This window comes from Agelaius phoeniceus, chromosome 3 (genome assembly GCF_051311805.1).
Source record: "Agelaius phoeniceus isolate bAgePho1 chromosome 3, bAgePho1.hap1, whole genome shotgun sequence".
In the NCBI taxonomy this organism is placed as follows: domain Eukaryota; kingdom Metazoa; phylum Chordata; class Aves; order Passeriformes; family Icteridae; genus Agelaius; species Agelaius phoeniceus.
This window is the reverse complement of record NC_135267.1, coordinates 94,038,794-94,061,573: the sequence shown is the minus strand read 5'-3', so window position 1 is coordinate 94,061,573 and position 22,780 is coordinate 94,038,794. Positions and strand designations below refer to the sequence as shown.

At 43.8% G+C, this 22,780-nt stretch overlaps 1 protein-coding gene across 1 annotated transcript; it reads right to left on the bottom strand.

The window, feature by feature from the left end:
• Positions 1–1,912: 1,912 nt before the first annotated feature.
• DTL (denticleless E3 ubiquitin protein ligase adapter) lies at positions 1,913–22,741 on the bottom strand. The gene is made up of 15 exons (XM_054630196.2): positions 22,659–22,741; positions 22,368–22,493; positions 21,434–21,532; positions 21,044–21,105; positions 20,832–20,952; positions 20,305–20,370; positions 19,261–19,376; positions 18,509–18,582; positions 17,475–17,578; positions 16,460–16,564; positions 13,760–13,872; positions 10,223–10,312; positions 8,377–8,515; positions 3,326–4,197; positions 1,913–1,981 (listed from the first exon to the last, which is right to left on the bottom strand). The coding sequence occupies exons 1-15, from the start codon at positions 22,702–22,704 to the stop codon at positions 1,913–1,915; spliced, it is 2,202 nt and encodes a 733-aa protein (XP_054486171.2). The 5' UTR covers positions 22,705–22,741.
• Positions 22,742–22,780: the final 39 nt, after the last annotated feature.

The following is a 22,780-nucleotide window of genomic DNA, read 5'->3' as shown; positions in this document are numbered from 1 at the left end:
TTACAAACTGCATGGAGGAATCCTGCATGAAAATCTGGGTGAAGCACGGCAGGTTGTACCCCACAAAGTTGCTATAATTAAAATTAAGACAGAATTAAATCCCAAACCTACTAATTTTAGGTTATGTTTCTACTACTTCCATCTACTTCAATATCTAGAAGTAGGTTAAAATTAAACTAGCAGATTTTTTTATATTCCTGTTTTGCCTAAGATACTAGATCTATTCAGGTAGTCACTTTTTAAAAATCCATTTTTTTAAAAAAGAACTAAAAAAAATGCCTGAAGCATTCATAGGATGATGGCCTGTAATTCAGGAAACAGGAGAAAGCTGTCCTGGCCCCTATCGGTACCCAAGAGCTTATGCTAAAAGATGCAACATGATATTAACTACTTTTATTTTTTTCAAAAAAGCACATTGCACATTTCCTTCTTCTTCGTAGCTGTAACAGAACTTTTACAAAAGCCATTTTCTCTCAAGTAATTTACTTCCTTGCAAAATACAATGTACCACATAAAATACAAACCAGCTTGTTTCCTTCTAATCCCTTTCAGCTACCATACTTTCCAATGTTACTGTAAAGTAGAGGTTAAAATTTAAGATAGAAAATATAAGTTAGTGGAATCATATCCCCTTCATATACCTCAATTCTTCTGCAGTGGAAAAAACATAATAAGGATTCAAAGGATTTGATTGGTTTTGAAGTTCATGGGAATGATTACACTAGAAAACAGAGTAGAAAACACAGCTAGACACTAGAAAACACAGCTCCAGCATAAGATAGGGGTCTTCTACTAGAAGATCCTGGGGAAAGCGTGGCTGAGGAATTAGTGTCATTGACAGTGATCTCATTTCAGTGACTTTGTTCTGTCAGCACTGGGGACAATTTACAATGGAAAAGCCTTTAATATTAAAATGTAAATGCTCTCAAGTGCTTTCTAAAATGTCAGTTGCCTCTCCCACAATTTACAAGGTATTATTTTGTAACAACTGTATTATAAAACTGTTATGAAGGTTATGTTATAAGCAGTTACTAATGCCTTTGCTGCAGGCTGAACCTGTAAGAGCTGACTGGCAATGGGCTGTTAGGGGATGCCTATTTAGGACAGATCGAACTAATTTTTTGAACACACCTTGCCAGTATTTTATTTCAGTAAAGTGGTAAATTTTTGGTCTTAAGAGCTGTAGTGCTGATGGTTCAAGAGGCAGCTAAGTAGGTAAACACAGCAGTTTCCAGGGTGGGAGAAGAAGGGGGATAGCAAGGGGAGTACAGGCATTACGTACTTGATTAAAACTTTGTCTCTTCTTACACCATAGTCACCATCAAGTGGATGTGGGCTATTTAAAAGGTTTTTAGATTTAATTAACACATAGCTAATTTCCTTGCTGGAAGCAGGCAGTCATTTCAGTACTAGAGGAATAACTGTAGAAATGCCATTCAGCATGAAGAGGCTCAGATGTACCTCCAGTAAATTTCTGTACATACATGCCAACACTTATTTTTCAGGAGAGTGTAATGATTTACACACTACTCCAAAGTAGTGGCACACACTACTCTAAAGTAGTGGCAGTTTGAACAGCAGATGAGTAACATGAACTAACAAGCTATATATGCCTGCCAACAATACACAGCAGAGCTGTGTCTGTCTTTGGACTAGAACAGTTGCCATGTAAAAAATACTATGTTTATAAAAAAACACATACCCTAAGTCAGAAAGAGACCATGAGTAAGTATTGTGTAGATTTTACACAGCTCACTTCAACTGATAACAACTTTAAAAATGGGAAGACTAAAACCTCAAGTCTATGAAGGTCTGACAGCAAATTGTGAAATCCTGGTGCATTGCTGTTGGCATTGTTAAGTCTTGATAGCCTGGTGCCAACATCCCTCAGGTGCAAGCGCCGCACACTGCTTCAGTCATTCTGTGGCTTTCTGTGGAAGTATGTGCAGATCTTCCTCATGGAAACTGAAGTGGCTGCAGCCTAGCAGGAAATAAAACCAAAATTAGCCCGAAACACTTTTAGGTGAACAGCTCATATGCTGCAGGAATATCAAAAGTCTCCCCTCCATCATTGCTCCAATTTGCTCGGCTTCCCAACTAATAGAGTAAATGAAAGGTTCTTTACTACAATCAGTCTCCAAGGTAAGAGGCTTTCCATCTACAGGAAACACTGTATAAATCCTGGGGTTGTCCCACTGCCATGAGAAATGCACTCCAGCTGCAGTTTCAGCTTCCCCACAGCAGGTAAGAGAGCTGCAGATTTCCAAGATACAGCAAATTCAATGAATGCTCTTGGGTATTCCTGGCATCTCCTCAGGCTATGAGAACAACACAGGAGCATCCCAAAATCTGAATCAGAGCATACTGGGCAGGAAAGGTAATTGTTCTATAGTAATCTCTCTCCAGGGCAAATCTCTCTGTCTTGTGTTTAAACATGTACAGCATAAAGCACAAGTAGTCACAAGTTGTAGGTTTCCTATAACCAAGGTTGCTTGGTACAACCACAACTTGAGGAGTCCAGCTGCTATGAATAACTTCAGAACTGGTGCTTTGCCCAGGTTGTATCTGATAGAAGTGTTGGAAGTGATGAAATCAGGCAAGAAATGAGATAAGCCTCAATGATGGCAACAACTTTTAGCATCAGATATTCAAGAGTACAACTAAAATTTGATGACTGAAAATTTACCTAACGTTTACTAAAATGAAACTCAGTCAAAGACACTGGAGAGGACTTGGGAGTCCAGCTTCAGGGACAAGTCAAGTTTGGTTTGTTTTAGAAACAAACCCTCACTCTTGTACCCTTCTAGTTTTCCATTGAAGGAACTGAAGGCTTTATTTAATGCCCCACAGTTTTAACACGGGTAACAAATTCTTTTGCTACCTGAGCTGGAAGAGAATGTAGCTCTTTCTTCCAATGTTTAAGTGGCTTTCCAGTAACATAAACAGGCAGATATGATGGTGAACACATAAACAGGAGATCTGCCAGGAAAGCTGTTGGCATTATTGTGCCTCAGAGTAGAGCTCTCTTTAAGATGGCTACATTCTTCTAACATCCAGCTGGGGGCTGCAGGGATCTCTGAGCTCCTGTGTGCCTCAAGTCCCTTGAAAATGAAGGACACATCATAAAAATTCTGTTCCTGCATGGAGAGGATTAGCAGGTAACAGCATTAATGTATCTGGCTTATTAGTTCAGAAACCATCCCTTTTGTCCATAGTCAAAGGGATCAGATAATTCTTTGTGTCTGAGCAGGAGAGAACAAACAAAGGGAGAGTGGCAGCTAGGGAGAACTTATTTCATGAGGATGTTGTTGGCTGCCCTACTTACAGTTTTTGGTGAAGTGGCCACTGCCACAGACTCTTGTCTCTTGGCACCAGGGCTGCAGGATGACAGGGGGCTGTTTGATGTGCTCTGGCTGCCAGCTCTGCCAGTCCGTAGCTTCTCCCCCAGAGCAGACAACCAATTTTTTCTTTCAGGAGAACTGTTCTCTTTATCTACTACCTCAGTGTCTTTCCCACATGGAGATCTGAAAAGATGGGGGGAAGTTTGAATGCCTGATGGATTAATATGGCTTCCAGAAAGGGAAGGCTCTTTTGGGCTGTGGCTGGAGCCTTCATGGTCATTACACAAGTCAGCCAGGCTGAGAGAGTCTTCATCAGAAGCTTTTTGGTCTGGAACCAAGTGACATAAATTCAGCTTGGATTTCTTAGCTGCATGGTCCAGCTCAGTCACACAGCTACAGCCCTGTAGACACTTCTGCCCTGCATCAGCCTCCTTGCTGCAGTCAAGCCTTCTCTTGGCACGCTTTTCAAACTGTGAGTGTGGCACTTGAGGAGGGCAAGCAGATTCCAGGAGGCCCTGGGTGACTTGGGTGACTTCTGCCAGGGCTTTTCTAGGAGAAGGAGCCTTTTTCTCCCCTTTTGGAGGAGAAGAGCAAGGAGTCCTTGTAACCCAGTGTTTGATGGACATTCTGGAGGAAGGGATCAGTCTGGGGGACGCAGAGGGGCTGGCTGCAGGTGGCTTGGCTGGGGTGGAGGCTGTGGCAGTCGGGGTTTTGGGAGCAGCAGTGGGAGTGCTGGTGGGCAGAGGGAGGTCTCCGCACTGCGTGGGAGCACAGGCAGCAGGCCGTGGTGAGGAAATGCACACACTGCCTGCTCTCAGGGCCTTGGCAGGAGTGCTCTGTGGGCTGGCTGCTGGCCCTGGGAGGGGAGAAATAAGAAGTCTGATGAGGAACACAGAACAACAAATTAAGGCCAGTTTTCTTAAAAACACCCCTTCCAACCAGGAGATGAACCAGTGCTGACCCTGTGGGTCAAATACACCCTTTTGAACTAAGAAGTTATAGAAATCCCTCTGACTTTGGTTAAACTGGTACAAGTCCTTTATAAAGTCCTGTATCACACTGATAAAGCATAATGCAGTACATTTGTGTAATGTCTGACATCTATCCTTTTGGTAATGAGAGTTCTTACATGAGCTACAGCCAAAAAGAACTGACAAAACAAATCTTGAATCTTCCAAGTGTATCTAGCCTTGCTGGAGCTTTGGATTTTGCTTTTCCAGACAACTGCCTGGCAAAAAGGCTGGTCCCCACCTGCCCTGCATCTTTAACAGCTCCATAACTGAGCTGATGGACAAAGGTACTGCAAGCAGGTCCCATAGCTAATTACAGTAGCAAGGGAGCCTTACACTGTGATGCCCTAGCATGTAAATAATGCTCCAGGTGTTACTGGCTGCAGATTTTAAACATTTTTTTTAGTGAAGAACATTCTTTCATTCTCTTGTCTTTTTGCTGTTGGACTTTCTGCAATGTTGTATTAGAATGGAGCCAATAGTTATTTACCGCACCCAGGGAAGCCTGAGAAATTCTTCACCTGCTGAACAAGGACTTAATTCCAAAGGAAATAAAATCTCTTAACAAATGATTCCCAAGCAGGTATTTCACAGTGGCTTCTGAGCTCACTAGCCAAGATATAAATGCCCCTGCTTGTAAAAGAGAAATTTTGAACACTCAGAAAACACCAGTCATAGCTAGGGACATAAGGACCTCACTAACAACAGTGGGAATCATACATAGCAAGGATCTCAGTCTGCAGCAATATTAGAGAGTGTTACTTTAATTTTTTCAAATGTTTTTATCTCCAGCCCCCTCCCACAGGGAGCACATTAGTAGGTTTGTAAGATGCCTGCTTTCTTATGGCATTCACATTCTCTGAAAAAATTCCTTCATCCAGGATTTTTCTCCTGGAAAGCTGAGAAGTCTCAGAGAAAAGGAAAACAATCCTTATCTCATTTGCTTCTCCTCTGTTTTGCTCGTGTGGAATGTGTTTGGAGATTGTTTACCCACAGGTGATTGTTTCATTAGATTCTGGTGTGAGTTGTTTTGATTCTTTGGCCAATCAGTGCCAAGCTGTGTTGTGACTCTCTCCAGAGTCACGAGTTTTCACTATTATCCTTTTAGCATTGAGTAAGTATCCTTTCTGTATTCTTTAGCACAGTTAGTATAGTATTCTTTAATATCATATAGTATTATAAAGTAATAAATTAGCCTTCTGAGAATATGGAGTCAAAGTCATCATTCCTGCCTTCATTGGGACATTCCCAGCAAATACAATACTTTCTCATTCACCTAACTCATGGTGATGCAATTAAATGGGGTAGTGCCTTAAGTTCCTCTGTGCACTTCCACTGCTGGGCACAAGAGCACTAAAGTTTTTATGTATACCAGGGGTTTAATCCAAACTGCCCACTCTGAGCACTAGCACTGCACTATAGAGCACTTCATTAGAACAATGAGAAGTCTAGTGTGAACAACCTGCCAGTTTCTTTACAGTGTTGGGCTGTCTCACAAACAACATGTTGAGTGAGCACCCACAGGCCTGGTTATATACCATACTAAAGCTCTTCTGATCCTTTCACTGTATTATCTAACTAGTATCCAAAATACAAGTACTGCTGCATCACAGCAAAATTGAATAGGATCCCATATTCAAGGATCCCACCACAAATAACTTCAACACAAAAAACAGAATCAAAGGCTCCTTTCCTGATAAAATAGGCTACTTCATAACAACTTGCTTCTATCTGGGCTATGCAAATATAACTGCCAAGATTTCTTCTCCTCATCTTTGGTTTAATGAGCACTTACAAGACAATAATAACTCAGCTGGGAAATTAGTTGCACTCAAAAATCTAAGCTCCTAGGGGGGAAGAAAACAGCAAGCTCAGCAACTCTTGATCCATAATGATTACTACAAATTCATTCAGCAGAAATATCGTATGACTAATTGGGTATGAGCACTTTGAATCCCAAACTCGTCTGAGAGTTACGCTGTGGACACACTGAATAGTGGAAAAAGAGTAATCCTGGGAGTAGGATGAGTGTCATGGCAAGACACAAACACAAATTTGAGATAAAGAATATGAAGATTGGGCTTTTTTTTCCCTGAGACTGCATGCATTGTTCAGGTTTCTACCAAGCTAGTTTGAAGCTGTTTCCATTTATGCTGCCACTGCACATGGTACAATATTGCAAATACCTGCAGTCAACCTGCATCACACCAAAGCAGGTTATTTTGGATGTTTCCTACCTTCTCTGCCACAAATCTTTTAGAGTGGTATTATCAATCTCCAAATTTAAGACTCACAAATTGTCCACGCACAGGCCTGCTCCAGAAATTTGGCTACACAAAACCACAGAGAAAGTAGTACAACTTAAAGAAACCACAAAAGTAATTGCCAAAGAGGAAGCTCTGGTTGCTACACTTCAAGAAATAGGTCAACAATCAATACACAACCTCAATCTCCTAATTTGTTCGTCAGAAATGGGTGGGGAACTACCTAGATTCATCCCAGCAGGTCTGAAATAGTCCTCTGCTTGCCTGCTCTGAATTAGTCTCTGCAGATAACTCCTATATTCTACCAGCACGTGTTTTGTGTTCAAGAGCCAAGGTCAGCAGGAAGCCTGCTCTTGTGTTTGCAGTGTCTGTGTACTTCCTCTTCCCTCCTGTGTTACTTTCATGCAGCAAGAGCAAAGAGAAATAAGTAATTTTTTTCTGGTATTATTGCCAAACCTGACTTATAAGGTCTTGGTGTATAAGATACTTTAGATCTCATGGTTTTGGTCTAAACCTATGCTTACTTCTGTTTTGCTGGCATTAGGACACAAAGGTATTTTTGAACCCTCTCTGAGGAGGCTCAAAAAAGAAAACAATTTTGCACACACAAAACAATTACCAGCTATGTAGTGGTCCTGGCACTCTCCCTCCCATTGTCCTGCAAACTTCCTGCTAGACTTGTTACTCACTGGCAAAAGGTTATAGAGGTAATGTTATCCCATTAGTGGGATTTGGAGACCTTCAGCCTTTTTTTGTGCTAGCCAAGATGAAATTCATTTGGAGGGTGGCTCATAAAGATAGGTGGAATGCAGGAAGTCACAGCAGCAGCTGCTGGGAAGCTATTGTATTCTTAGTTTCAGAGCTACTCTGCAGAGAAGCTCATCTCACTTCACTTTGGGAGGAGGGCACTTCTCCTCCTTTCACCTACTCTACTGCAACATAATGCAGGTTACAGACAAATCAAAGTTAATATTATGATCAGGGCTCCTTTCTTCTGCTCTAGGGTACTACCTGCTTAGTGACTCCCTTCTCTACAGAGCCCACATCTGCTTGCTAGCTCAGAGCATGCTGCACAACTTGTCTGAGTGCCCAAGCTTTGTGGAAAGGTAATGCATTTGCTCACTAGACTTAACACATGAATAGGTGACTAATTCTGGGACATCACAATCATCAAAATTGTCTACATGTTTTTTTTAAGTACTTTCACTACACAGCATTTCATTTGGCTGTATATGGTCAGTACCACTGTCTGAAGCTGAAGAAAGAGAGACAACACTGATAACCACACCTGAGAAATAACCCTGTGCACAGTTCAGCTATGGGCAGAAGCAAACAGGTCAGAGTTCCAAGGCTCTACATGTGCTGTCAGCCCTTTGCTGGGTAAACTACCAAACTAGAAAAAGCATATGATCTTACTGCTCTGGCTTGGTATTTGATAGGGAAATTTAAAAAAGGTGAGTTCTTGCTACAGTGACATTTCCTTAGGCTGTTCAGTTATCAAACCCTGCTGAAACCCACTGAAGATCTGTCTGTCCAACAAGCTGTGTCAATGAATACAGACTTTGCCATACTTGTAAGCTACTTCAGCCAGCTTGTCCTGTTGATGGCAGAAGTATTTACAAGTAGAACTGCTTGTCTGGCTATATGAGTAATTGCCTAATATGAGAAAAACCTCTGTACCAACAAGCCAAAGGCTTTTGTTGGTACAGAGAACAGACAAAATTCAGCAGCTGTGTGAGCAAGATAGCTCAAGGGCCTTACCTGCTCCATGCTGTTCTTCTGGTTTCTTCTGAGTGACCCAGCCCACCAGGCTGGCTTTGCTGGATACTGATTTCTCTTCCTCAGGACAACGTTGAAGGCGCCAAATCCTCACAGTGTTGTCATCAGAGCATGTGGCAATCTAAGTATAAATTTGTGTGTTAGAGCGACCAGGGCACATCCTATGGATCACTGGCTGAGTGAACTGGAACAGCTTCATCCAGCACACCATGCCAGTATGAATGATGGTGAAGCATGGCTGAAGGGGTACAAGATAGACCATTGAACAGTGAAAAGAACCCAACTCAGTTTCATTACTGCACCATTTGCTTCACATGGCTATGTAAGATACACTGCTCTGCTCAGGGCACAGCACATTTTGGGATTTCCAACCCTTGGTAGACAAAAGCAGCCACGATCCTTTGTGCACCTGCATCTCAATCTGCCTCTTTTGCTGAGGACATCTTCAGCTTGGGGACAAACATTTGCAGCGCACCGAGAAGGTGACATTGGATGGCTGCTGCATGAGCTGTGCTATCTCTTCAGAGTCAGATGTCAGCAGTACCTGGCAGAGAACCCAACTCTGCCAGAAATACAGCTCTAGAGCCCTGCTGCAGCATAACATGCTCCAAAAAGATCTCTGGAATCCTGACCAAAGGAGCAGCACCCATCTAACCCACACTTTATGGCTATCTTCAGGCAGATTAGCTGTTGACTCAGTAGGAATCAACCAGTAGAAAGAAAAAGGAAATGCTGTGGTGAGAGTTCATAGCAATCAGAATGGGGCAAGTGTCTCTACTCTGACTTTTGTCACACCAATGTTGTCCCTACCAAAAGCAACCTTGCTTCTCAAATCACACCAAGCAGCTTCCTGACCTGTGTTAGCTCCATATTTTCCACTTTTCCTCATGCATTGGCATCTGAAAAATGACTGCCTATTTCTTCCCTGTGCCAGTAACAATCTAAAAGGCTGAATTGGTCTGCATTTCCAACACATCATGATGAGGATGCTGGGCTACCTCTAGATCACAAATTTCATCTGACATGCCAGTTCTCATATTGTGCATCTTACACAATGAGAACAATTCCCGATGTTTCCCTGCAAGACTCCCACCCTCCTACACTGTAATGCATTTCTGAAGTTCTGGTGCTGCAATGGAAGCTAGGGAAAGAAGCTGACTTCTTTAACATTGAGGGGTAGAAGGAACTCTGGCTGTTGTTAGGACACTGCTCAGGATTTTTCAGGGTTATCTCTAGTTTTGAGCTAGGCCAAACATTTGAGCCAACTTCCGACTCCAGTTGTTTTCCTGTCAGTGACACCTGGTGCATAACTACCGACCCAATTTCACTGGAGGCTCTTTTTGTCATAAAAGCAGCCCAGATTTTGAAAAGAGGTCACAATGAAAAGAGTCCATATGTTTTTAAAGGGCATTCAAAACTTCTTGCCACTCTGTACTAGACTAGCAGATATATCAATGGTCAGAGGGAAAGGAAGATGTGAAAATGGAACAACAAAACAAGCCTTTGGCTTATGAAAAGCCCTGATTAAATTATTTCATTGTCTTGTCTCTTATAGGTAGTATCAAGCTCTCATCAGGAGAGGTCTTTACTGATTTGCAATTTCTTAGAATTTCTCAATTAGCCAAAATTATCTGAAAAGAATAAAAAGGTTCTGATATGTTGTGCTAATATGACAAGGTTGGATTACTGTCTCCTAAATGAACATTTTAGAACTGATTGACTAAAAATTTCCTCCCAAAACAAAAATTGCTGCTGTCATTTTGAAAAGCAGATGTTATCACATCACATCTATTCTTTCCCAGTAAAATCCATTTTGGAGAAGACAAACCTTAGTGAAGTCTGAAGGACACCAAGCAATGGAGGTAACTTCATGAGAGTGACCAAGGAGTATCCGTGGAGGAAGGCTTGGCTCAGAAACCTTAAAAATTCCACAAAAACAAGCCAACAGTCAGAAGGCAAACAGCCTAATATACCAAGGAAAAGCCCATATCCCACCTGTGAAGCATATGGATACTTCCCATCTTTCCTGTATGAAATGCTCTCAGCCTGTCAACATCAGGCAACAACTGAGGAAGTCCTAAGCAGCAGTTCATGGAAACACTTGTTCAATTCCTGCTACACACAGGAATTCTGCCTCCAGAGTTGACAGCCCAAAACATGACACAAGCATTTTAAATACCTCTACCTGTTCCAGGTAAGATGTTGGGAATTCATATTTTGAATCAGGCTAGGCAAATATATTCTGCTGCTATTTTTAATTGTGTCCCAATCACAGGTCAACGGTTTATTAAAAAAATGAAACCACTGCCAACAAAATCCCATAGATGAACCTCTAGTGGCTTTTGTGCAAGTGTCAAGTGCCTTCTCCAATCAATCAGCTGGACCAGACACCCTCTTAAGATTCATAGGAAAGTTCTCTCAATCACTCACATCCATTCAACTGATCTCCACTTCTCTCACACTCTTCATAAAAATCTTTCTCCTGCTACTTATCTTTGACTCCAGCTCCTGTAAGTGACAGACAGAGCTGAAGCCAGCACTAAGTGGCCCAAAGAAGAAAACACACACACATGAACATACACATACACACACACACACAGAGTTTTGCTTGCTTTCAGCAAGCAATCCTTTCTGGAGCTGTGAGTCACCACCATTGATGTGACATTATAAGGGAGATTTATCAAGGGGATTTGCATAAATTACTAAGGGAATGAACAGATCCTTTGCTGTCTGGGAAAAGTAGTGGATGTTACATATAGGTTTCAAAGGAAGATGCAAGACTTTGGAGAAGGCTTCTGATTCACAAACATTTTTCTCTTGTAGATCATCTACAACGGCCTGCAAAACTGCAGCTTCAGAACTTAAGTTGTTTTGATACAAACAGGTTTATCTTAACAGGACCCTTTTTTCCCCTGGCATGATAGAGGCAATCACTTGACTAAATAGCCACTAAATGCCTTGGTCAGAGCATTCCCTTCACTGCCAAAAGATGCAATGGAAATCAAATCCCTATTTAGGGAATAAACAGAAGATCTTGGTGCAGAGAACATCTTCACTTACAGTTAATAGCAGTCTTGCTATTATACATTCATAGCAGCCAAAACAGTGGTCCAGTAGCCACTGATTGCTGGAAGGAAAGCAGAGGAAGGGAATTACTCTTTCTAGGACACGGTGATTTTACAATATAGCAGTGTAAATTAAAGGAACTATACTATTCCTGTGGAGTGCAGAGTTATGGCTGTGCCCATGTGTTTGGCAGAAGACTGTCAGGCAGTCTGCATGGAAAGTCGGGATTAGCCCCAGCACAGGCTGCTTTTTGTGCCTGAATTGACAGGATATTGTTGGGGAAGTGAGGCCTATTGTGGAAAGGTTAAAAAGAGAAACCTAGGAAATGAGACCTTTTTTAGTTACTCTCCTCACTGGAAACAGCTGTTAGATCCATTTTCAAGATGCAGCCTAAAATGGTGTCTATGGCTTTGTGCACCATATGCTACAGAAGCACCTCCATTCCAGGGCTGGGACACACCAAAGTGTAACTTGATATGGTTTCCTGGGAGGGATCCACATCAAAGGATTGAAAGAACAATGGAAGCACAGATCTACAAATGGTATTGTTTTATTACCAGGAAGGTACCTCAGATAGGTACCATCTTTGTGGAGAAAAACCTCTCTGCTCTTCAGCTTGTATAATCTTATGGTTGTTCAAGAGTGAGAGTTCATCAATTGATTAACTTCTAATTTAAATAAAACCAAACCAAACACAACAAAAGAAGTGTTTCTTGCCTGGAAGTGACTTGTATATGAAAATAGACTGAAACAGCATCCTTGTCAGCAATAACTTCTATCCACAGCGTTTCTCAATCAAACACAAACTTAGCACTGCTGCAAAAGTTTCTCAAAGAAATCGTCTAAGTGGAAAAGGTCTTCCTCTGCACTTCATTCCTCTCTAGATACAGAAAGAGCTCTTCATAAAGGTCCTTATAACATTACCTGTTAACTATTCATGCATCATCTAACCATTGTTTTCTTCACAGCATAGTAAGTCCTCATGCCAGGAAAAGATACATATGTTTCAGAGTCAAATTTGCCAACATTTAATTAAGAAGCCTCTGAATACGACAGATCTTGAAAGAGACAAATGCACTGGAAGTCCCCCTTTCTAATATGACTGTGGTATTAAAATAAAAAGTAATCATCTGATGATTTATTTTATAAATATGCAATACGATCTGTCACTCAGATGTGATAGCAGCAGAAACGTTCCCTACATTAATGCATTTTAAATGTGCTAAAATGCTTAAATTTTGAGATATAATGACATCCTTGAATACTCTCAACTGAGTCCCAGCCTGTGTTCCAAGAGAGTATCGAAACACATGAATGCAGAATGTGCAACTCAAGTTCACACAGGCATTTTTGCTGAATTTGCACAGAACACAAGGAAGGTTAAAATGACACCACTTGGCACAGTAATCCTGCTACCACACTCCTGCCTCCACTGAGTGAGCCACCCAGCTGCTTCCAAGTGTTCTCCAAAATAAAGAGGCTATGTGCTCAAATCACAGCCTCAGTAGGCTGACCCTCTCCTCTGAGAGGTTTGTATTTTACTTTCAGACTCGTTGTGAAATGGATGCATAAGTCAACATTCCCTAAAAGTTCACACAGTCCAAAACTGTAATAGGCAGTCACCTGTGGCTTCTGTCTGTTCTACTTCAGTAAGTCCACTCTGTTCCCATATGAGGAGCATGAAGATCAGAACTTGAGGCATGCCTTATTCTGAGGTGCCTGCTACTATCTTGGTGACATTTGCATTTCCTGCACGTCACTGCAAGATGTTAAGTGATGAAGGCCCTCAGCTGTCAGACAGTGCTTTGGAATTTTGCTGAAGGCTCTGGCTGAGCCCTTGCTGTAACACAAAGGCTTTAACTACTGTAAATTAAGCATGAGAAAAAGCTATGTCTGAAGCAGGAGCTGGAAAAGGGAGAGGTGGAGGGAAAGAGTGCCCTTTAAAACAATTAAACTTTTAGGTTTCTGGTAATGTGCTCCATTGCTAACTATGAACTGAGAACTATCTGTCTACTTGTCATAGCTGCCTGAATCAACAGGACTGAAAAAGGATTTTAATGCCCATTAAAACCAGATTAAGAGCAGCAATTTGCAATAAGCAGCAGTGATGAGAGATGTACTGATGGCAGGAGGTTAGCTCTGTTTTACATTAAACAATTACACAAAGCCTTGACAGCAACATACACACTCCAGGCACAACATGCCAGGAGCTAGCCCATGCTGCTTTGGGTAGGACTGGGGAGCAAGGAGTGTTCTATGTGAACATGAAAAGCAAAAGCAGCTGCCCCCATTGTCTCACCTTCCAGATGTAGGCATTGCAGTCACTCGAGCCACTGACCAGGAACTGGTCATCAGGGCTGGTGCTGGATTTGATGTAAAAGGTGGAATTCTGGTGTCCACTGAAAACTGCCACTGTGAAGAGGAAATAAAATACAAAAATCAGTAAAAGCCCCACTCAATGCATAGCCCTGGAGTCAGTTGTGCAAGGAGGGCTGATCTTACAGGCTTTTCCTGCCTAGCCACTTATCCTTTGGAGAAAGTGGTTGCACTGCTCCCTTGCTCTGGGGCTCTGGCAGCAGGAAGATTTATTATTATTCTGGAGCCCTTCAGGCTTCTCAAACAAACCAATGGCAGTTTCATTAAAGCTCTACCTTGACCCGTATGACAAGCAGGCTCAGCCTGGGCTGCCCCACTCCTCTGGTTCAGGTTCCCTGTTTCCTCCTCCCTCAGCCGCCATCACCAGTCCCGCTCCATCAACAAGGGCAGCCCCACAGCAGGAGCCTTCTTCCACACAGGTGGCACAAAGGCACTGGCTGCTCCTTCCTCCTGCTGCCAGCAGCTTTATTTCATCAAAAACCTGTATTTCATCAGTCATGCTCTCCAGTATTTAAAGCCTCAGTAGTGTTTGCTAAAGCCTTGAGACCACCACCCCAAATGGCTGACATGGCTGTACCACCACGGCCTCCGCTGGCACGAGAACTGAGCGTGATGTGAAGTGCTTGGCGGCACCATGTCCTGTCCTCTCAGGGGGCACAAAGCACAAGGCTCCCAGGGCAGCCCAGGATGGGCTGGCTCCTGCTCCTCCAGCCCTGTTTCAGTAGTGGCTCTCACAGAGGAAATAACCCACAGACCAAGAGGACACATGGCTGCCTTCAGTGGCCTTTGAAGAGTTGCAAGCCCATTTGATTTTTTTTGCCCACAGCTCTCGCAGTGCAGGAGCCATCAGACAGCGAATCCCTCCTAAAGCAGGCAGCAAGTGCTGTCACAGGAGGATTTCCTGACGAACTAGAGCCGCCTCAGTGCCGGATGGGAGCAGCTGCGGCCGCGGTGAGGGCGGCCCAAGGGCGGGCGGGCGCTGCCCTCTGTAGGAGCTGCTCCGAGGAGCAGCACGGCAGCTCCATCCAGCCGGAGCGTGGGGCTGCACATGGCTGCATAGGAGCTCCATCCAGCTGGAGCACGGGGCTGCACATGGCTGCATAGGAGCTCCATCCAGCTGGAGCACAGGGCTGCACATGGCTGCATAGGAGCTCCATCCAGGCGGAGCACGGGGCTGCACATGGCTGCATAGGAGCTCTGTCCAGCCGGAGCGTGGGGCTGCACATGGCTGCATAGGAGCTCTGTCCAGCTGGAGCGTGGGACTGCACATGGCTGCATAGGAGCTCTGTCCAGCCAGAGCGTGGGGCTGCACATGGCTGCATAGGAGCTCCATCCAGCTGGAGCGTGGGACTGCACATGGCTGCATAGGAGCTCTGTCCAGTCAGAGCGTGGGGCTGCACATGGCTGCATAGGAGCTCCATCCAGCCAGAGCGTGGGGCTGCACATGGCTGCATAGGAGCTCCATCCAGCTGGAGCACGGGGCTGCACATGGCTGCATAGGAGCTCCATCCAGCCAGAGCGTGGGGCTGCACATGGCTGCATAGGAGCTCCATCCAGCTGGAGCACAGGGCTGCACATGGCTGCATAGGAGCTCTAGCCAGCCGGAGTGTGGGGCTGCACATGGCTGCATAGGAGCTCTGTCCAGCCGGAGCGTGGGGCTGCACATGGCTGCATAGGAGCTCCATCCAGCTGGAGCACGGGGCTGCACAGGAGCTCCATCCAGCTGGAACCACCTCGGCTGCACAGGAGCTCCATCCAGCTGGAGCACGGGGCTGCACATGGCTGCACACACAAGGCAAGAGCTCCGTGAGGAGGCTGAGGGCTGCACTGGCAGCCACCCAGCACAGGACAGACAGCCCATCCCCACAGAGCAGCCAGGGTTAACCCCAACAACCAAGCTGTTAATATTTACTACTCGCAGCACTTCTCCACTCTGGAAGCATTCCCACCCACCAGACTGCCTTCCTGAAGAGCAGATAGAAGGACACATTGTTCATGTAATTTCAGTTAACTGAGAGACTGAGAAAAGGCAATGGAAAATAAATGATGTGTCTGGCTGGAATGCATCTAACAGTTTTGCCACCGGCCTATGGCAAAGCAGCTTTGTGCACCAAAGGCTCAGGGCCATCTTGTGCATGAAAAGGTCACAGCGGCAGAGCTGAAGGAATCCAAAAGGATGAAGCACCTCAATATGCTGGGGATCCTTTCTTCCAGAAGCTGTGGTGTAAGTTAAACTGAAAAGACACCTTAAAATATCTGAAGTTATCAGGTGATCACTTTCAGTGGATTCATATCTAAAAGTCTGACAAACCAGTGACTGCCAGTAAGCAGAGGTTTCAAACTTCCTTCAGGCTGGATAGTAGCCATTCCTCACTGGATAACTAGAGCTAACAGGCAAACTACCATCAGTCTCTGTCTGGGTGAACCAGATTAATTTTATGTGGATGGCTTAACACAAAATGTGGATCTGTTCTGCATAGCTTTAGAGATAAGAGCATGGAATAGGTTTCCTTCAAGTGTTGAACCTTGTCTCTGTCTCTCTGTGTTAGAAGGACAAACTTGCCTTTCTAGGCTCTGTAACATCTATACTTTTTGCAGCTATTTCCACAGATATCATGCTTACCTGGAGTGGTTCTTAAGCTTGTCATATTGAACATGTAGATACTGTCATCAGTGCAGTTAGCAAACAGATTAGCACCAGTGGAGTCCAAAACCAGGCTAGAGTATCCTACAGAGAAAGAGAGAAGTTCTTCAGAACAAAAAAATTTGGAAAAGAGACATTCTCAAAGAAATGCCCAGAGAAGGAAATTTGGAAAGGATCTGTATCATGTATGAGATTGTCATGGTAAAATTTCTATGTTTGACAGAGCACTTGCTGAAGAAGAAATGTTTCTAGAAACATCTACATTTTCTCATGAGAGTTCAGGGTGGTATTTAGAAAGGAATTGCACCTTCAGAACAGGCAAGTGATTTATTTGATAGTTTCAAACAGATAACAGGAACAACCAGTTGTAGAAGCAGAGACCAAAAATAAAGATGCTCATGCTTTGATAGTACAAGCCAGTCTCTGATTTGCTAGTGATTCAGGTTCAAGAAAAATCTTTCCCTGCAGGCAAATTATTTCACAACTCCCTCCTTGGGAGTGACACTGACCATTACCACATTGATCAGACAAATAATCAGGAATTACTGTGTTTCACCAGAGCATTGTAAGGCATTAAAGTTAAAAAGAAGACAGAGAAATATGAACAAGTGTGCTATCTTTTTTGATAACAGTTTCAAGGGGTGATAGTATAAAAACCCAGTCCAGTCTGTTGTCTTTCAAGATACAATGCAAAGAAAGTTCAATCTGAATTTTACTCATGTATCAAAATGACTAGCTAAATTCCTCATGAAGAGCTTTACTGTTCCTCAGCTCTGTTTATGAAAATGCACTGCTGAAGCTCTGCACATTTTTATCATTGGCGCAGTGATAGAAAAGTCAGGCATGTTCACTCTTCAACTTGAAAATTTGATTTTGGCAATCAAAATACCCTGCAGAGTTGGCCAGTCTGATCAACAACTGGCTATAAAGGTAAGAAATGTCACAGACAGTACTTGTTAAATTCTCTGTGCACTGTAACATGTGCAGTGCTCACCAAGCCTGCGAGTGCTGGTCCCAGGGTAGCAGAAGGAGCGCACGGGCAGCGGGTCCTGGCGGAAAGCCGCGTAGTTCCTGCGCAGGTCCCACACCTTGATCACGCTGCAAGAGAAAAGCACCAGTGTCTTCAGCTTCCTCATTTCCCTTCCCATGCTGATCCAGCCCTTTAAGAGCACAGAAATCAGGGTGCTCATGACTGAGGAGTGTCCAGTGCTAAGGAGACAAGAGCTGAGCAGGAGCAGAGCCGTGCTAAAAGCCAAACATTGCTCTGCTGGCCATGGGTGAGGAGGCAGCACTGCCTTCTGTAACTAACACAAGACACAGCAAGAGCCTAGAAGCCAACTTCCTTCAACTAGTAAAAGGAAACACGTGGATGCATTTATACTTCTGATGAGTAGTTTTAGTTTGTGGTTTTAAAAATTAAGTCTTCCAATTTTTTTACTTGCTCTTTGGGAGCAAGTCTCTGTCATGAACCATAGGCAGGAGAGTCAATCTTATCTGCTTCAGAAAGGCTCTGACCACATGGAACCTGCTGAAGAATCGAGTCCAAGAGGATCATTGCCATGCTGATCAATAACAGAGTTTGCTCAAGCTCCAAGATGCTGCAAGGGATCTGGCATCTAAGAGAATGCATCTTTTGTAACTCAAAGCAACATTTTCTCAAGCATGCCTACACATGTCCAGGCCCTGACCACCCACTCACATCCATAAAGGCTGTTTAACAATAGTCTGTCTATGTATGGTCTCATAGGTCCATGAGAATAGAGAGAGAGAGAGGGAAGAATTGCTCTCATTCTGCCCCATAGCTAAGCCTAAAATGAGCATTTACCACATATCACAGTTTGTCCAGTACTGCAATCTCCAGTAAGGGAGTAAAGCCAATGCAAGCTGGCAGCATAGCTGTTGTTTCCACCTAGCAGTAGCTCTAGGCTTTATTGGCCACTGAGTGATCTTAGAGAGAAAAATCTCCCAATCTTTTTATGCCACTGAGCGCACAGAATAGACAGGAAAGCAGGAATCATCCCTCCTTACCCATCAACAGCTCCTGCAGAGATAAGAGTATGCTCATCTTGAAGCAGTACCACAGTTACACTCTGCTGGAAATCCTTAAAAAGAGAAGAAAAAAGAACTTTATTTTCTTTTAAGGTCAGCAAGATCTTAGTTCAAGGCCATGTGAATGCATGGAAAACCTCCTCCTAGCCAGGCAGCAGAACATAGAAACAGCAGATGTCATTTAGGACACAACAATGCTTTGAACACTCCCACTAGTGAAATTGCCACTGAGAGATAAGTGTTTGGGCAGCAGTTTGAGATTACATCTTTCAGTTCACAGATAAGAGAGCTGCCTTCATCCCAAAGTCTAATAGATTAAAAATGATCAGGCCTTACTCCAATAAGCAATAAGGCCGTGATTTGTCTGGTCAAATTAAGGGAGTAAAAAAAAAAGACAGAAAAAAAATTTACAACTCTCCATATCTCTCCCCTCAAAAAGGGAATGCTGGCCACTCCTTTCCTCCCTGGGGAGGGAAAAAAAACCCCCATGTATTTTCACATAGCATTTGCCCAAAGTTGGCTTTTATGGCACGTGGGTTGTTAGGCACCTAAACAATGTCTAAAATTAGCCACTGCAAATGACCATGACAAAAAACCCCTAACTCTGCAAAGATAAATGGAAGCATTTACCACATACAAGCCACGTATTTCTCACTATATTTACTCAGGAAGAATTCTGTGAATAACAGTGCCCCCAGAAGTGACATTTTGCTTGTTGCCCAGACACCCACCACCAAGGGAGCAAGTCCTCTCAGGTTCTGCCTCTTCTTCTTTGGTTTGGAAGGAGTCTGCTTGTCAGCCACATTGTGTGCTCCACTGATTTGATTTACCTGCCTGTAAAAGCCATCTGAAAGAAATCAAAGACATCTCAATTAGTAGTTTACATGCAATTTTGCTATCACTTTAATAAAACAGGCATCAGCTTGGGATTAGACCTAAAAGGTGGCTTGGGTTAACCTTTAAAATCATTACTGTCTTCTGAAAACAAAAATTAATTACATACAAAACCAGTGAGAAGAACACACTGCAAAAAACTGCAGAGGTCAGTGTACATGGACAATGAAACTAAAACTTATCTAGGCAGGCTGCCTCTGGAAATCATTACCTCTTGGTCTGTTTTTCACATGCATCCTGGTCTGGAGCGTTCAACCCACCTCATCCTAAGCAGAACTGCCTCACTGGAACATGTCCAGTGCTTTTCCACTCTATTTTGTAATTCCATGTTCAGCCTTTTGTCTGTTAACTTATGAAATGTACTGCCTTACTAGAGTAAGGGAAATTTTCTACTTTTTTTTATTCCTAGTAGGTGTTCCCACAATGTATTCAGTTGCTACCAGCACTCACAAGCTCTTTTTTCCTACACTTTCTGCCTTCCTTCCTACTCTGGCAGGAGCCTTTCCAGCTTTTCCTCACCCCTCTGGATGGCTCTGACCTCTAAGCAATCTCTCCTGTCTCACCTGCTCTTGCACTGCCCTAGCAGGGATGCATTCTGTACAGCCTCACCTCCTGGTCTACACACAGGGAATTATCAAACCAGCCTGTGGTTTGATGTTGCACATCTGGGACTGCTGCAAAGTGGGGAAATGCCATGGTATACATAAATAGCAGAGATACCTATTCCATCCCCTTACAGTACCTAAAGCAGTACAGTTATCTGAGAATCCTCTGCTGCCTACATTGTAATCAGAAGTATCAGTCCAACCAGCCCATCTGAGCAGTAGTCCTTTTACATGAGACACCAAGCTTTTCTGATACATATCTGAAAGTTTATTTACCTTTCTTGTTGCACCTGGTATCCCAAACCATGATGTTTCCATCTCTCCCTCCAGTACAGAAAACAGCTGAGAGAAAAAAAGTGTTATTAGCTTCTAAAAGCATTGATTTAATTAACTGAATGCAGTAGAATGCCATCAGTGTACCTCTGGCTCTCCTGTCCCAACACTTGGGATGCTAGTCCCGGAACTACAAAACTCAGGCCATTGTTTTGCCATGCTTTTGACTTATTCCCTTACTCTTGCTATTCTTTTTTTACTCCCACTAGAGAAACCAGCCTATGGAAAGCATATTCACACACTTGGGTATGGAAGCAGATCTTATCTTTGCCCAAGATCAGAAATGTGCAGATTTTAGCATCAGGACACCATCAAGTTCCAGCTAAACAGTTTTGCTTTCCTGACTGGGTCACTGCTCAGGCCTGTGCTATTGGTACCTGTCAGCTTCCAAAGCCCTTTTTTAGCCCCTAAAGTACTTTTCCAGGGGTAAAGAAGAAGGAAAAAACAGACAACAGGCAAGATCAATTTACCTTTCTCAAATCTAGAAAAAGCAACTGACTTGAGGCTACACTGGTGACCTTTGCATATGCCAAGAAGCTCGCCAGCTCTCACATCCCACACCTTGGCTGTCTGATCTCCTGAAGCAGTGACCTTCAGAGGGAAAAATAAAAAGCTTAAGTCATTTTCTGTACACAGTTGCCAAAGCATTAAAAAAAAAGTCAGATGGCAAAAGATTCCTTACAATCCTGTGTTCCCCTGGCACCCAGGCAAGGTCAAATACAGCATTTGAGTGAGCCCGCCATTCTAACAAGAAAACAAAAGCCAAGATTAGTTCAGTGCATTGTAGCATGGTATTTTGCAGAAGACTAAATGACATCACACACTGAAATCAGAAATCTTGTCAACAGTTTGCCTTAGGCATGAAAGACAACATAGAACAATTCATCTACTACTGCTGATTTAAGAGCACATTCATGCTGCTGCTTTGTAAAGAAGACTCAGCAAAGTATGTGGAAGGAATAAAGTACTGCCTACAATTTATGTTTTAAGGACTTGCAAAAAGCTCTCTTCGATTGCAGCAAATCCCACACTTGTCACATCAAATGAAGATCATCTTCTGTACAACATCTACCTTTAAAGATGAGCTTGCTGGTGGTCTGTGCTTCAGTATCATACAGTCTAACAAACCCTTCTTCATTTGCAACTGCCAGGATGTGCTCCAAATTAGGGGCTGAAAAGAAATTGAAATATATTATGTAGCTAATACAAAATCATGCCCATGCTCTTTGTGAAAACCATAGATGCTTTAAATAGGGAATGCAGCAAACATAAGACTGTGAAATTAACAGCATCTACATAGCAACCTAAGTGTTAAAATGCAGAAATACTGGCAAGCATTTTTTCTAGATGCTCCGTTCAGGAATGACTATACATGGGCAATCAAATGGCTCCGGAAGCAACTTTTGAGATAATACCTCTTTCACCGGCTATAACAGTTTTCCAGCTACAGTTTTCTGTATCTAGAGTACCTATCATCTACAGCCTCCAGCATTTTCTGTGATCTGACTTGGAAAAGCAGGAAGCCACCTTAGAGAAATGTAAAATCTCATGCCAAAACTAGAGTACAACGAATGAAGATGTTTTGGCCTAAAGATCCAGGAACTTTATTGCTTACTCCCTTCCCCCATCATGGGGAAATGCCGTGTGTACAGCACAGCCTAGTGACACCCATCCGCATTTGATTTCTACCTAATGTTCTCCACTCTATTATAGCTTTTATATATTTTGAACAAAGCCCCAGTTTTTCACCTGTGTAGCCTCACACTGTCACCAAGAGGACACACCTTGAAACACACACAGATGAAACAATGACACTAAAATAAATGCTTTACAGTTTCTTCTTTGAGGGAATACTTTCCATCGGTATCTAGGTGCACCACGATCCAAAGTTTATCACGTGTAGGAGCTAGCTCACTGTAACAGTAAGCTGACTTTAAAACAACAGACTGCTGACAACAGAGCCCATACCCCGGCCGCACAAAAGGGCTTTCAGGAGGTGACTTTACCTGTAGAAAAGGTGCAGCCGAAAGGAGGGACCGGCATTCCCGTTTCCCCGTAAGACAGGTGATCATCTTCTCGGCTGCACTGGTAGCTCTCCAAGAGATGCTGCAGGGGAAGCGCTGAGGACCGACCTACAACGGGACAGACGGACCGTAAGCGCCTCAGGCACCACAGGCTCGGGCGCCACGAGCCGCGAGACGGCCACCGCGGCTGTGCAGGCTGCCGGGGATGGATGGGGACGGAAGGGGGTACGGGAAGGCGCGGTGGCGGTGGCAGGGGCAAGGCGCGGTACTCACGGGCGGGCGCGGCGGCGGCGCGGCGGAGCAGCGCGCGGCACAGCATGGCCACAGGGACACAGCCAGCGCGCACCGCACCAACTCCCGCCAAACCTCCGGCCCGCCAAGCGCGCCAAGCGCCC

What these genes read in the sequence shown, in the direction of transcription:
- DTL (XM_054630196.2), bottom strand. Translation starts at nt 22,704, where the DNA reads ATGCTGTGCCGCGCGCTGCTCCGCCGCGCCGCCGCCGCGCCCGCCC. An exon ending in CAGCAAGCTCATCTTTAAAG is followed by an intron (nt 21,106 to 21,433) that starts GTAGATGTTGTA and finishes TTTTCTTGTTAG; the next exon opens with AATGGCGGGCTCACTCAAAT. An exon ending in GCAATGCCTACATCTGGAAG is followed by an intron (nt 10,313 to 13,759) that starts GTGAGACAATGG and finishes GGAATTTTTAAG; the next exon opens with GTTTCTGAGCCAAGCCTTCC.